At 40.8% G+C, this 15,887-nt stretch overlaps 2 protein-coding genes across 8 annotated transcripts in view; one reads left to right on the top strand and one right to left on the bottom strand.

Moving 5' to 3' along the window:
- Positions 1-8,074, top strand: part of MMUT (methylmalonyl-CoA mutase) — a 32,939-nt gene extending 24,865 nt beyond the window's left edge. For 2 of the 3 annotated variants that reach the window (XM_053284135.1, XM_053284137.1), the window contains exons 11-13: positions 112-259; positions 1,272-1,439; positions 2,747-4,943. In XM_053284135.1, the coding sequence (XP_053140110.1) occupies positions 112-259; positions 1,272-1,439; positions 2,747-2,875 (445 nt within the window). In that variant the 3' untranslated portion in view covers positions 2,876-4,943. Of the gene's footprint in view, positions 1-111; positions 260-1,271; positions 1,440-2,746; positions 4,944-5,247 lie in introns of those variants that run through there. The other variant, XM_053284138.1, reaches the window with a different exon arrangement.
- Positions 7,473-15,887, bottom strand: part of LOC128339754 (opsin-5-like) — a 28,375-nt gene continuing 19,960 nt past the window's right edge. For all 5 annotated transcript variants that reach the window (XM_053284140.1, XM_053284139.1, XM_053284142.1 and 2 more), the window contains 3 exons: positions 11,679-11,972; positions 10,094-10,425; positions 7,473-9,247 (listed from right to left, as the gene is read on the bottom strand). In XM_053284140.1, the coding sequence (XP_053140115.1) occupies positions 8,900-9,247; positions 10,094-10,425; positions 11,679-11,972 (974 nt within the window). In that variant the 3' untranslated portion in view covers positions 7,473-8,899. The remainder of the gene's footprint in view (positions 9,248-10,093; positions 10,426-11,678; positions 11,973-15,887) is intronic.

Genomic DNA, 15,887 nt, shown 5'->3' with positions numbered 1-15,887 from the left:
AAGTATATGGATCAGTTTCATAAAGGTGAAGGACTTCTTGTTGTGGTCAAGTGATTTTACAAGTGTATGCTACTTACGAGAAATATATTTCTAAATATTTTTGAAAATCAGAGTTAACAAATTCATGGAGCGTGAAGGACGTAGACCACGTCTTCTAGTTGCTAAAATGGGCCAGGACGGTCATGATAGAGGAGCCAAAGTGATTGCTACAGGATTTGCTGACCTTGGATTTGATGTGGATATAGGCCCACTCTTCCAGGTATTCAGTCTTTTCAGTTAGGTGCTGATATAGGGTTGGCTCCAGATTTGCATGGGTGGAACAAAACTTGCATAAGGGATATTTCCATCCCCTGCCTCCTCCACTTAGTCCCACTTAAAAGTTGTTCCTTAGGGTCAGGGGAGGGAAGGTTCCAAGGATTTCCTCCTCCCACTGCAGCCTCTTCACACTACATTGAACATTATTTCCAAGGTTGATCCTGACCCTACCAGTGAGGAGGTAGGGCTATGAAAGATCCCTTGCATGAGCTTCATTCTACTTGCAAAAGTTTGGATTCAACCCATTGCTTAATTCATCAGTGTTTAAATATTGCCCACTTTATAAATGCTGGCAACAGGTGTATTACTTAGTTGCATGCTTTTCTCAAGGTAACTTTAAAGAGGAAATGCTTTCTAATTATTTACAAGTATTTTTTGTTATAGCCAGTTATTAAGATAATTTTTTGTGTAAATGATAGCTGTTTCCCAGTAAAAGGCTTACTATTGATCTTGTCTTATGTTGTTGTTAGAGTGGAAGGAAAACCACACAGGCATATACTGTATTACTTCTACATTTCTCTCTCCATATTAGTAGTATCTTATGGAAGATTTGTATATGGGGAAAGAGTCTCCCCACCACCACCTCATGTCATAGCCCCAGTCCAAATTGTGCCTGCACAGACATCCCATGGCTACTTTCTGAGAAAGAAAAAGAACTCTTAATCACAGAACTTACACATAATGTCTAGTTTGGCCCTTAGTATCAGACTATTGTATCTGTCCTCTGCTAATGCCAAATGTAGCAATCGTAATATATTTTGTTGAAATATGTTTACAAAATGAATCCAAGGAATGCGGGAAGCAGTGTTAAGTGGTAAATGTCAGGGGAAATTGTGAAGTGTTTTATCATTGCAATTCTCTTTATGAAAAGTTATGAATGTTTTTTATGTGGTGTTAAATTCTATATGTTTGTGCTCATTATATTCTTTGGCACCTCATTTGCTTTCTCTGCTTAGACGCCCCATGAAGTGGCCCAGCAGGCTGTAGATGCTGATGTGCATTGTGTGGGTGTGAGCACACTAGCTGCCGGTCACAAAACCCTTGTTCCTGAACTCATCAAAGAGCTAAATGCCCTTGGCCGCCCAGACATTCTTGTCATGTGTGGAGGTGTCATCCCTCCTCAGGTACTGCATGCCATCTATTGCCAATCCAAGCATACTGGGTAGATGTGAGATGACTCGGTTCCTACTTGTGTATGCCTGGGGAGGGTTTATTTTCCCCCTTGTAATTTTCTTATGTCCTATAGGCTAGTTAACACCACTGAAGAGTTTTTTGTACCATATTTAGCTACTGAAATTTGTGAGTCTTCAGCAGAAGGAGTTGTAATTGGTTTTGGAAACCTTTGTAGTTAAAGCTACTGAAGTTCACAGAACAGCCAACTTGCCGAACACCCTCCTAAATCATTATTCGGTAGTTTGTGCCAGCGTTTTGCACTGTCAAATGACAAAGCTTCCTAAAATGACAATTCACAGAACAGCCCATCTGCCAAACTAGTCACAACCTACTGTATAACTGTAACTACTTAGGAGGATGTTCTGCAGGTAGGCTGCTCTGTGAAATTCAGTAGCTTTAACTATGAAGTCTGCCAATGTGACCATAACTTATTTTAAAATACAACTTTCCAGCTTAAAAATATTCATAAACATTTTAAGAAGCAGGACGGGGGCCATTTTAATCTATGGAGGCAGATAGAACACTGAAGGAATCATTTTGTTTTCTACTTTGCACAAAGATATAAGTGAAGTATATTTATCTATCTATCTATCTGTCTCTCTATATATTTAATTCTCTTAAAAGTACCCAACGCTAATGCCATTTGTCGCAGTTCTCGCGAGAGTTTGTGAGTGAGCTCCCGATTAGTGATGGGGACAGGAGGAGAAGCGGCACGCCTGGCTGGCCAGCTGTGCAGGGGAAGCGGCCGCCACCAGGGTGGCGGGTGGCCGCCAACAAGTGGCCAGCTGAGGAGAAGTGACTGCCGCCAGGCCAGAAGTGACCGCCACCAGGCGAGCAGGCAGCCGCCAAGGAGAAGCAACCTGGCCATTGAGGGAGAACAGGCTGGGGGAGAGAACAAAATGGGGCTTGGGGAGGGGGAGAAAGAAATGAAGTTGGGGTAGGAGAGACAGGGAGAACTCTGTGCCAGGTCAACTAGTATATAATATTATTGTAACTTAATTTTTAAAAGCATGGCACTGACAGTGCTTATTCGGCCTGCTGCACTTGTGAAAAGATCCAGATCTTTTGGGTTTGGGTTGGGTAAGGAATTGCTGTTCTGGCCCACAGCTAGTGCCTCATGCTTCCCCTCCTGCACTGCCCCTAAAATTCCCTGCCTCCACTAAATTATCTTCTTGTAGTATGTGTTCTGCAGAACTTTCATTGAGGAGGTTTGATTGTATATGTTATGTCTGCTTTTCTGTCCCTTTTTTCTCAATAGGATTATGACTTTCTGTATGATTCTGGTGTTTCCAGCATATTTGGTCCAGGAACCCGGATTCCAAAGGCAGCTGTTCAGGTTCTTGGTGATATTGAGAAACGTCTAGATAAGAGGCAGCAATTTATGTAAACTACAGGCAATTAGTACAATGGTAAATCTTATAATTTCTGTTAATACAATGAGATCACCTGCTATGAAGAGAGCAATTCATATCCAGTCTGCTATAATGTTTGATACTGCCTTGTGCTTTCTAAGAAAGTGGAAAACTGCTTGCAGTATAACATGTGAGGAATACTTTATATGACAATGTGAATAAAGTCTTACCAGTAGAGACAGAAATGAAGGTCAGTGAAATAAAACCAAAAAAAACCATACTGCTTTCATATGTAATTCATATTGTTAAAGTGTTCATTGGAGCCCAAAATATTTAAATAAGACTACTAATATTGAGCAAATAGATGGCTACATTCAGTAGCATAGTTTGTTGCACCTGAGTGTTAACACTTCAGAGCCAAAAAGGGTACATTTTATTTAAATTTAGTTACCAAATCGAGTTTTGTATTGCAGGCAGAATCTTCTTTATGGTGCAAATCCACCTATTTAAAGGAAAATTAAAAGGTCTAAATGAACTGAAATTATATAGATTCATGGTGCTTTCAGACATCGTGCCTTGCACAGAGCTTGCCAATATTAACCTTGTCACATACGTATTACAGGGTAAATCTCTAGCATGTTGAAGCCCCAGGCAAAATATTTGAATGTTCCAAGGATCAAATGTTTGAAAAAGTTGCCAAATTAGATAAGATCTTGCCATGTCTCTTCCCTCCCTCCACAGCCCCTAGATTCACTGAGTTTAACAAGGTCCTAGTTCTTCATTTCTCCCTCCCATTTCCTCAACCATACCAGTCAGCCACTCTTTGGCTTATCTGTCTCTCTTTGCATGTTCATTAATTGTTTGAACTTTTACAAGTAAGGGCTGCTCATCTGCCCGTATCTTTCCCCAGGTCCACTGGACTCAGACTGCTTCTGTTGCTAGGAATCTCTGGTGTTGATCCGTGTGATTCTGTCTCTGCTGCTCTCTAGGGTTGGGGTTCTTAGTTCTTCCTGAACAGCATAGCGGTGGCAATGGCACCTCCTGCTTCATGTGGTGGGCAGAAAACCCACACCCAGGGGCGTAACTACTATTAGGCAAGGGGAGGCGGCTGCCTGGGGCCCCCCATGCCTCGAGGGGCCCCCCCGAGGCAAGTCACATGTGAAGTGTGTGTGTGGGGGGGGGCCCATTTTAAAATTTTGTCTCTGGGCCCACTCCAGCCTTGTTACGCCCCTGCCCACACCAGCTCTGTGGGGAAAATCAGAAATATGCAGGGGTGGGGGGGGACATGCTCACAAATGGGGGTGGGGACCACTTTTTTGTTCTGTATTTTTCTGAGGCTTTTTAAATGTTTTCCATTTGAAAAAATGTAAATCTGGGGAAAAACCTTTTTTTAGAGTGATGACTAAATTCTTTTAAAAGAAAGGTTTTGGCATTGTCTTTTTAGGTGCCCTTTATTCACTCAAAAAGCTTTTAAATAACTATCTTGGACAATCTACAGTACTAATCAGTTGCAATTCCTGTATACTGTAACTGTGTACAGCTCTTAAATCCTCTTGCTGCTTCATATTTCTCCATTCTCCATTCTCCATATTACAGTGTCTTCTGCAGCATTTTGACTAACCTATGTTTGAAATTATCCACACCAAATCAAGAAGCAGTATAATGTGAAAAATGAGAAAAACGTGCTTCAAACTGTGCAAGCTTTAGAGGTTAGGGAGATTAGCAAAAATTATATCTCCTTTTGCAGAAACAGGATTTCTTCTACAAACAGAAAAAGTTATTCGCATACAACTCTGTTAGATTTACTCTGTGTGATGTGGATATACAGTTCAATATTCTTATAAAATCTAGCTCAAGATCCAGATTTACTGACACCCCTGTACTGTAATATGTTAGGCAGGAAAAGATGCTCACTTTTTTCAGAGAGCTGGGACCAGTTTGAGAGAGGGATAATACCCTGTGGGTATAGACCTCATCCTGCTGTTGCCTTTGTTAAAACAAGCATTGCAGCTTTGTATATTGTCTCTTCTGCTTCTGAATTACTTATGGAAAGGAGATTATTTTAAAGTCCAGATAATAAACATTTCCTTTTGTTTATTACCATGTTAATAGTTTCTATTTTCAGCACTTATTTCCTTCTTTCCCAGCTAGCAAAAACTCAGTTATGCTTAGGTACTTTCAGAGTGCAGTACAACAGGCTGCTCTTTCATCTATAACACTGGGTATATATGTAGTGATTGTATGACTAAAACGAAAAACAGTTATATTTTTACATTTCATAAATATACCAAGCAGTGCTATTTGAAGTACTAAGAGATGCATATTGCATTTTATATTATTTAAGTAAGTTTAGATCTGATAGGAAAATAAATATTGTGTCTATTTTGAATTTTCCCCAACTTTCCAGAAATGTTCTATCTCTAGGGAAGATGGAAGAGGTCACAGCAGAGGCAAAATGGATATCAGGGCACTGCATGACTGCTGAGGTTGCTTCTTTGCTGGGGTCCTGCCTCTTTAAGCTGAAGGGAGGCACAAGAAACAATCAGACTGCATGGGCTCGGCAATGGGAATTGGGGTGGGATTGAAAACAAAGAAAGAAGAGAATGACAGGCCCACCAGACCTGTCTAATCTTCTAAAGCTATCTAAACTACAGCAGTACTACTTTTCTGAGAGTGCCAAAAATATTTTTTTCTTTTGGTCTCTGCAAACGTTTTTAAAAAGATTGTGGGGAAGGGGTCTGGGAGCATAGTGTAGGCCTGGCAGGCAGTGTGAAAGATAAGGAACTGATATTTGAGTTTGAGGTTCTGTTCAGGGCCTCAGACCCCACTTCTGCTCTGCACTTAGTATGTGGGCTTGGGTCTCGCTTCATTTGTCTCCCTCAGTCCCTCTAGTCCCACATTCTGTTTTAAACAGTAACAGTAGTAGTAGTAGTAATCTTTTTTCTTTTTTTTTGGTAGCAAAAACAGTAGCAACTCACTCAGGGCCATTAGACCTGCCTGTGAAAGCAGCACCACACATTTTTTGAAAATGCTGGTGTGTTGCTCCCTTAGAATGCAAAAATTAATAAACGTGCTTAAAATTTAGATAGTATGTCCAACATAAAAGCAGAACTTACCAAATGTGTATCAATTTGCTGTTGAATATGACTTGTGTTGAAATATGAAAGTGTTTGCTGTTGAATATGACTTGGTTCAATTATGACTTTTGTTTAAAATTGTCATTTTTTTGCAGTGGGAGCACTTCTGCTGCAAAAAAAAGCTCCAGCGGAAGTGAGGTGTGCATTCACTTCTACTTCCTGCTGGACCTTCTTGGTTGAGGGAAGAATGGGAATGACAGCGGGGGCTGGTGACTTACGAAGAAAGCAGCAACTTAAAAAGTGCTGCCATTAATTGATTACACCACAATTCGTATTTTCAGTGTGTAACACAACTTATATATCTACCCTGTTTATTATGACTTGGTGCCATCTAGTTCTGATATATACACAGGCATTCTCTATGTACATACATTATAGTTGTTCTGCTTGAGTAATAAGCTGGACATCGTCCATCCCCAGAGTTTATAGTAGTGAGGCCAAATGTTGCTATGCCCCTGCTGCTGAGATATGGCAGCATTTAAATTGTGGGCTCCACACTACTAAATATGCCCATTGCTATTTCAGCTCCACCTAAAGTTCTGGCTACCCAACCCCACTCCTAAATGTGTTTAGAATTGGAATGTAAGGCAGCTGAACCCTTCCTGTTTACTGCATAACCTTTCACACATAGGAGTTGGTTTCTGCCATGTTGCGACATACTATTCCCTTGCATGCCTTTTCCTTTTTGTCATAGTGTGCTCTGCTTGCCCAAGCCATTTTTTGTTTCTCAAGCTACTATCCTCATTGTGTTTTTCTTTTCTTTTCTTTTGCACTTCCATGTCCTGCTCAGTTTGCCTCCTTACATTCTTGTTCAATGTTTCTCTTTAAGTCAATAGTCTTCCTGAATCTGTGGTGATATCTTATGGCCATAGAGTAGCCCTTTGCGGACAGGGATCAATTTTATTTATCTTGTTTATTTGTTATTTTTCTTTGTAAACCGCCCTGAGCTATTTTTGGAAGGGCAGTATAGAAATAAAATAAATAAATAAAATAAAATAAAATAAAATAATAGTGGCCTTAAAACTGTATGGGCAGGAGAGTTGCTAGATATTTTGTGACGTTGCTAATCTTTTGCTGAGAAGACATGTATGAAAAGTGAGTAGGGCAGAATAACCCATTTATGGGTTATTCCCCCATTCAAGGTATGGAAATGTCTTTAGCAAATAAAAACAACAGGGTTTTCCTTTTATGCTGGTGACGCACATCGGCTTCTCTGTTGTGGCACCCACAGATGCTTATGCAAAGATTTCAGTATCCATGCTAAATAATAGGAAATCTGGCCAGGCATTTCCTCTTTCTTTTTCTCCATGAAAAACTTCATTCTGTAAACCTGAATGTATGTTACAACTTAAGATCAGTCCCCTAAACCTTAAAACCTGGATGAAATCTATACATTATTACTACACGCTTGTCAATTACAAAAGCTTTCAGTGTCCCAACTTGATAGGAGGTAAATGATGTTAGTCTGTTGAAACAAACAACAAAGAGTCCTGTGGAATCTTAAAGTCTAGCAGATTTATTATGACAAGCTTTTTTGGGCTGCAGCCCACGTCATCAGCTGCATGAAGTGTTACCCTGTGATGGCAGATTATACACCCACAGATGCATATCAAGAACATGAGTGTAAACAATGGAGCCAAAAGGCTATGAAATACAAGAGGTACAGTCTGTCACAATTCTATGTAAAGCTTAAATGTATTCAATTTAAGCAAAGTGACTGCTCACAAGAGCAGCAATGGACAATAACGTGGTTTTCCTAATGTAAGTCTTTATAAGGACCAAATGAAACATCACAAAGTAGCAAGCAGATTCAAGTTCACCAGAACTCTTCATCAGTCTAGGTGATCTTAACTTTGTTATATTTCTTGAACATCTTGAGTGGGAGAGATAACTTTAGTCTCCATTTCCTCCTAAACAAGTAGAACTGAACATACATAAATTCTAGTGTGGTAGCTGCATGCTGGAGCTCCTAAAGGAGTGATTAAACTGATTTTTAGGTCAGCAGCAGATTGTCCAAAGACGCTGAAATGTGTCCAAAGTGCTGGTTTCTATGATCTGTTTCTACATTTCCTTTAAAAATACAGCTGTTCTATTGCAGTGTCTGAATCGGTCCTATTATGTGAAATTATTGGTAGTGGTTTCTGTACACTTGAGAAAGTTTGCCTTCCTAAGAATTCATGTTTCCAGCAAGCACTTCAGTTGAGCTGTCCCTTCAAATCTGGCAGCTTTTACAATTTTTGTTAAATATTCTTTTAACTCCAGTAGATTTCCCTTTGTTGTTCTAGAAAGCAGCCACTTGTTGGTTGTTGAACCTTTACTAGTTTCTGTTCAGGCAGAGTAGAGTAGTCCAGGGCTTGACAAACCCTAGGCACCAGGGATCAATGGCGCCTAGAAATATAACTCTGGTACCTAGACTAGGATATTCAAAATTTTAAAATAAAATTTTGATTTGTCCCAAGCAGCCCTGTTTGTGTTCTAAGTATGTTACTTGCCAAGGGGATAAAGAGAAGCCCATTTGCCCTCCTCCTCCACAATATCGGTCACTAAGTCCACTAGTTTTGCCAAGTGTCCATTGTCTAGCTCCTACAACATGGGGCTGGCTCCTAGATCCAAAGAGAGTTTGTCAAGGCCTGGAGTAGTTCAACAAACAACAAAACACCAAAGGTATGGTTTTAATGCCATTACTACCTTTGCCAGAGTTATGACTGTTGTAGGCACTAATTTGGTCCATAGGCTGAAAGTCCTTGTTTCTTGCTGGTAAGGCTTTTTTTTTTTTTTAAGACACCATTGAAATCCTTTAAAATCCTGTGCATAGAATTTTAATGCTATAGCATAGGTGTGGCTCCCCTTGTAGAGTTTCTCTCGGAGACATCATGCACCAGACTTCAGAGCCACATTTTTAAACAAAGTAGCTGCTATTGCTTATTGATTTTGAATTTCTCCACTTTCTATTTTTCTGATGGAAGAAATATGTACATTGCCCCTGCCTGACCACATTACTGACACATGTTTGTCAATGGAATTTTTGGTGTTAAAGAAATGAACTTGCTGGGCATGGCAGCAGTGGAGCTGCTTAACTTCACGCCGGAAAGTTTTGCTGAAGGTATAATAAATGAACGGGTTGTAGGCTGTCGATGATTTAGCAAACAGACATGGTAGTAATGTAACAAAGTATGGTATAGTTTCACTGGAGTGAAATATTGACCAGAAACTAACTGCAGCATATGGAGTCCATGCACCAAGAAATCCCACACTGACAAGTACAGCCATCTGAAAAAAGAACCACCACAGTGTCAGTCTATGGCTTTTCTTGGTTTTCTCCTATAGTATGCCATTTTTTATCAAAAAGGGAAAAGGAAGAATCCATTTCTTAAAATTTAAGTGATAACATAAATGAGCAGCTTTTATAGAATGCTTCTTATTTGAGATGGTTTCTATATTGCACTATTACAGTAAAGACCAAAGCAATCTCTTCTGAAGCTAGGCATGCCTTCAGAAGTGTATAACACAAGACAATTTTAGGATCAGAAGTTAACAATATATCTTGTGTTAGATGCCAAGATCACTTATTTCATAAAAACAGTGCAATAGAATGGATTTTCTACATTAGATCTTCAGTATTTCATAGAACAGAAATATACAAGCAGCCTACTTCCTCTGTGAACCCACATATTACAAAATTCAAGTGTCTTATAGTACACATCTTTACCATGACATTAGCTAGTTGCATGTATGACATGTTGCATGTATAGTCCATGACAATAAGCATGAATCTCAGTACCAAAACATGCTGCAAGTATTCTCACATTGCTGCAAGATATGACATATGGCTTTATTTATTTATTTATTTATTTATTTATATTAAAACATTTTTATATTTTTTATATTTTATGACTTGCATGGTCATATGCATACAGGAAGGTGTGTACGCCAATCAGCCCAATCCATTGCTCCCATACGTGTAATGAAGCTTCACCCACCATTTTGAATGAACAATTAGCATGCTCTATTATGCTAGCAATGTCTGAGCCATAAAAACGCTAAGAGAGAAGGTGCTTCTATCACTCTTGAAAACAAAACACACAAAAAACAGTTGTGTACACAACAGTTACCCACCAGTGTCAACTTCTTCTCCAGCTTTCCTGCATTTGAAATCCTGTTGAAATTCTGTATCTCTTGATAGGTTTTATGAATTTTCCAGGCTATACTCAAGTAACAGATGATGATGGTCATTGCAGGCAGAAATGTGCACAGAATAAACATGCTCAAGATGAAAGAAAACCCACTGAATGAGTTGTGGAACTGGCCCCATGCTATAGTACAGGAGGTGCCAAATGGTTCTGGGCCATAATGCCCCCAACCCAGCAAAGGCAGAATGGCCCAAAGTGCTGCATAGAGCCAGATCAATGTAATGGAAACACGTATGACATTTCTGTTGATGTTATGGCCTGGAAGAAAGGACATGTGATTATATATAACAGTCAATAACATTATGCACACAATCTTGGGCAAATCTGACATACAGATTAATAAAGCATATGTGCTACATTCCAGACTAAAGCAGCATAAGCACTCATGTGGGAGGGAAGGGGGCAATATTCACTGATCTCTCTTTCCTTCTGAAGTGCTCTGTGCTACCCAAAAATAAGCCTCTGAGGGCTGTGCAGACTTTGGATATATCTTTTAGGTGCCCATATCCATATCATATTTTTAGAGCACTTCAGAGGAAAGAGGAAGATCACGGAAAATCACCCTCCACTTATGCTGTTTGAGTCTGGAATGCTGCATGCACACTTCCTTTACTGCATGCATTCTTTGTTAGTCTGGATGTCAGCCATAACTTTTTTCCAGGTACAATTTTTGAGTCTGCCAAATAAACTTACTCTAGAACATGTTTTTAAAACTATCACGTGATGAACATAAAGTTTCATAACACTGAGTGCATTTTATAAAATCTATTAAGCTTGGCATCAGGTTTTGTTCTGCCTAAAATAACATCTTAATAAGAAAGTTCCACAACTTTGTTAGACAATTTAATCCTTTCCCTGATTACCTAAAATAGGAAGGATTTTCTTAAACTTTCTAAATTCAGTTTCCTGACAGTTAAAACACATGGGGTTTGATGCAGAGATAGCCTGTACAAAAAGGGCACTACATGCAACTGATAAAATGGATCATAATTTGATGCAGATAATGTATTTGCAATGGTACCCAAAGGTGAATAGCCATTATGACAGACAGCTAATGCAGTCTAGGATATTGTGAACCACCCAGGGACTTTTTTGTATGGGGTGATAATTATATAAATGTACTAAATAAATTAATTAATAATAATAATAAATAATAAGTACTGCCCCACCGCAATCAGGCCTGATCCCAGAGGTTCTCGCATGCAGCCTAACCTAGGCTGGGCTTCCTGAGCTTGGGTGAGGGTGCACTTGAGAATAGCCTCAAAAGGTGTGCTGTATTTTAATGTTGTATTCTGCTGGTCACATTGCCTTGGCCAAATTTCTGTTCAAGACTGTCTGAAAGCAGATTTACTATTGGGTTGTATATCCTTTCTTTCTGTGAAGCACAGTAATGCTGATAATACCTTTATTCTGCTCAGCTTGTCACCTCTTTCTAGACATTTCCTTTTGAGAAGATGAAATCCTTGTGCAATTGTTGCACCCTTGCAACAGCTAAATCCTTGCTTACTTACTATTAGATTTGGCTGAGTGGGTTACAAAAAAACGGATTACCGCCATCACACATAAGGTCATCATACTGGAAACACCAAAGAAGAAACCCATCAGAGCATAATAAATGCAGGCTGCATCTCCACCCAGCCAGGCATGGTTCCAGGCAGAAGCGATGGCCAAAGGGTACATGCTGATGGCCATGCCAAGATCTGTTACTGCTAAGTTTACCGTAAGGAGCTCAGGTGACCTGAGACGAGAAGAACGCCTTATGGCCACAGCCAGGACAGCTGAATTCCCTAGAATTGTCAAGAGTGCTGAAAAAGAAAGGGAAACAGTTTGGTTTAGAAGTATTAATGATCCTTTAATAATGTATGACCCTGCAAGACCCAAATAGCATCATGGCCTGCTACTACAGTCTTCTAGAGAAGCCTTATAGGATTCCATAAAGAGCATGATAAACCTATGCAATTGTTGCAATCAGGTGTACAGTTAAGGGCCCTCAGACTAGGGATGTGCAAATTGATTTGGGTACAAATCAATTTGTACCTAAATCTAGCTGATTCGGGTGATTTGGAGACAAAACAAATCACCCCTATGGTCCTTTGGCTAGATTCGGGTACAAATCAAATCACGACTGATTCAATTTGAATCGATTAGAGTTTCGGATCCCTCCTATTAATTCCCCCAGATTCCCAGCTTTCATTTTTTTTAAAAGCTAAGCTCTAGCCCTCATAGAAGTGGAGTTATGGAGCAAAATGTGTGGTCACTATTTTTCAAGAGTTTGGATTCTTTGGTGTATAATAACTTTCACTCAATGAATCCTTATGAAGATTAATTACATACCTTCATTTCTTCTATTCATTTTGACTGTCTTTTCGACACTGCCAACTGTCAACTGCCATGTGCCAACTACACCCCACTCCCAACTGCAAGGCACTGGGGTACTACTCAGTTTAAGTTAAGTGTCTAATGGGTAGAAACTACCACCCAAATTGCATAGGAATTGGGCAAAGGGCTGATTTTTGGTGAATTGTTGAAGTTTTAGTGTCTTTGGGGCAGATTTGGGGCATAAAGTGGTATCTGGGGTGGAAGAGTGGGGTGGGTGGAAGCTACCACTCAAATTGCAGGGGGATTGGGCAAAGGGCTGATTTTTGGTGAATTGTTGAAGTTCACACATCTTTAAGGTTTTCCCCCATAAGGTATAATTGAGGTGTATTGCTTCAACGTCGGGGGGGGGGGAGGGATGGTCTAGAGCAGTGTGGGTTTGGTGGTAGTGCCCAAGGGGGGCAAGGAAGCTACCAGAATTTTTTCAAAGGATTTGGGCAGAGGGCTGATTTTTGGTGATTTGTTGAAGGTTTAAGGTTTTCACACATCTTTAAGGTTTTTCTCTATAGGGAATCATGTAAGTTTCAGCAGCCCCATAACTGCACTTGGGGATCACTGGGGTGGCCCAGAGCGAGTGGCAGTGTAGTGATCAGAGAGCCAGCCACCCCCATGAGTTTCTAACCCATGTGGTACAGGGTTCTGTTGTTTCTGAGGCGTTCTGAGTGTAGATTCTCTAGTAGCAAATGAGATTTCCAATACAAACCATAAATCCACTCTCATTTGCTATCAGAGAATCCACACTCAGAACACCTCAGAAACAACAGAACCCTGTATCCCATGGGTTAGAAACCCATGGGGGTGGCTGGCACCCTCTGTTCACTACACTGCCACTCACTCTGAGCCACCCCAGTGCCCCCCAAGTGCAGTTATGGGGCTGCTGAAACCTACATTATTTCCTATGGAGAAAAACCTTAAAGATGCATAAACTTCAACAATTCACCAAAAATCAGCCTTTTGCCCAATCCCTCTGCAATGTGGGTGGTAGCCTCCACCCATTAGATGCTACCACCCCACCCTTCTGCCCCAGATCCCACTTTATGGCCCAAATCTGCCCCAAAGACACTAAAACTTCAAAAATTCACCAAAAATCAGCCCTTTGCCCAATTCCTCTGCAATTTGGGTGGTAGCCTCCACCCATTAGGCACTACCACCCCACCTCACTCTTTTGGCCCTGGGACCCTTTTTTAAATCCAAATCGATTCAGATTCAGATTTGGATTAATTCGGACCCGAATCAAATCTGGGGTGATTCAGATGAGTCAGATTTGGACCCAAAAACAAATCAGGGGTGTTTCAGTTTGGATCCGAATCGAAACACCAAAAATCCGAATTGCACACCCCTACCTCAGACTTGCTGAAATCAATGGTCTTGAGGGCATTTGACTCCATCTTAAAATGTGGCCACTGTATTTTATTATCCATCCTCTGAGATCTCCAGTCCAGCATGTAAGTGATTTGTGTCAGAAGTTACTTTTAAAATGTTTAATTATTCTACTAGTACATGAAAAGGGAAAGAGACCTCCTGTGCTTGTAGATCTTTCCTCTTCATAGGTGGTAATGGATACCTTTCTATACGTGTGAGGTTCTGCATTCAGTGGTGCAAATACAGTTGTTATTTTTCCTGTTCTGTGCACTATGCCTGTTTGTTTCTTTCTCTGCTAGGAAAACTATTAACAGTAATCAAGTTTAGGAATCCAGAGCTGATTCATCCCCAAAAGCTATGTTGCTTCCCCCCACATTTTTGTTTTGTGACCAGTCTTGTGAAATCTCACATCTGGTGTGGACAAAAGGTGTCATTCCCTACTTAGAAGTAGGAACCTTGAAATTTTGAGTGAATCAAAATGTAGAAAGATGCACTGGACACTTCCAGTCTGACGCGCACTGGGGCGGCAACAAGGTATGCTGCTGCCCCACAAGAACGTTTTTCTGCACAGCGTTGGCAGGGGAAACGTGGGGGTAGGGCAAAAGCACCCTCCCTGCTCTTTAAAAGGTAACACACACACACTGCTGTCAAACCGGCCATCGCCACTTCCATGCACATCCCTATCTAGTGGGTGACTTACTCCAGAGGCTGGATGGGCATCTGCTTATCCTACTAGACCTCTCAGAGGCCTTCAGTACCATCCACCATGACATGTCTACTCATGAGAGGGATTGCTCAGTGGTTGCTCTTGTACTGTGGAACTCCCTCCTGAAAGAGTTCCAGCTGATACAACCTTTGTTATTTCACTGGCTTGTTACGACGTTTTTATTTTGGCTGCCTTTCCCCCTCTCCCTGTAGTTATTTTTTGGAGCCTAGTGTTTTGATTGCTTTGGATTTGATATTGTATCACTATCGTGTGAGCATTAAATTTTTGACAGAAAAGCAGGGTGTACATTTTAAAAAAATTAATATGACATGACATCTCATGTCTTTCAGTGCAGTTTCATACATTCATACACTTTATTCCTCTTTTTCCTTTCAAACATTTGACCTTTTTAAGAACATAAGAACAGCCCTCCTGGATCAGGCCCAAGGTCCATCTAGTCCAGCATCCTGTTTCACACAATAGCCCACCAGATGCCGCTGGAAGCCACAAGCAGGAATTGAGGGCATGCCTTCTCTCCTGCTGTTACTCCCCTGCAACTGGTGCTCAGAGGCATTCTGCCTTTGAGGCTGGAGGTGGCCTATAGCCCTCCAACTAGTAGCCAATGATAGACCTCTCCTCCATGAAGTTATCCAAACCCCTCTTAAAGCCATCCAGGTTGTTGGCTGTGACCACATCTTGTGGCAGAGAGTTCCACAAGTTGATTATGTGTTGTGTGAAAAAATACTTCCGTTAGTAGGTCCTAGATTTCCCTGCAATCAATTTCATGGGATGACCTCTGGCTCTAGTGTTATGTGAGAGGGAGAAGAATTTCTCTCTATCCACTTTCTCCACACCATGCATGATTTTATAGATCTCTATCATGTCTCCCCGCAGTCATCTTTTTTCTAAACTAAATAGCCCCAGGTGTTGTAGCCTTGTCTCGTAAGAAAGGTGCTCTAGGCCCCTTATCATCTTGGTTGCCCTTTCCTGCACCTTTTCCAGTTCTACAATGTCCTTTTTTAGATGTGGTGACCAGAATTGTACGCAGTACTCCAGGTGTGGCCACACCATAGTTTTGTATAAGGGCATTATAATATTAGCCGTTTTATTTTCAATCCCCTTCCTAATGATCCCTAGCATGGAATTGGCCTTTTTCACAGCTGCCGCACATTGAGTCGACACTTTCAACGAGCTGTCCACCACGACCCCAAGATCCCTCTCCTGGTCAGTCACCGACACCTCAGATCCCATCAGCATATACTTGAAGTTGGGGTTT

This window comes from Hemicordylus capensis, chromosome 1 (assembly GCF_027244095.1).
Source record: "Hemicordylus capensis ecotype Gifberg chromosome 1, rHemCap1.1.pri, whole genome shotgun sequence".
NCBI lineage: Eukaryota > Metazoa > Chordata > Lepidosauria > Squamata > Cordylidae > Hemicordylus > Hemicordylus capensis.
Note: the sequence above shows the minus strand (reverse complement) of the source record. Positions and strands in the feature narration are given on the sequence as shown.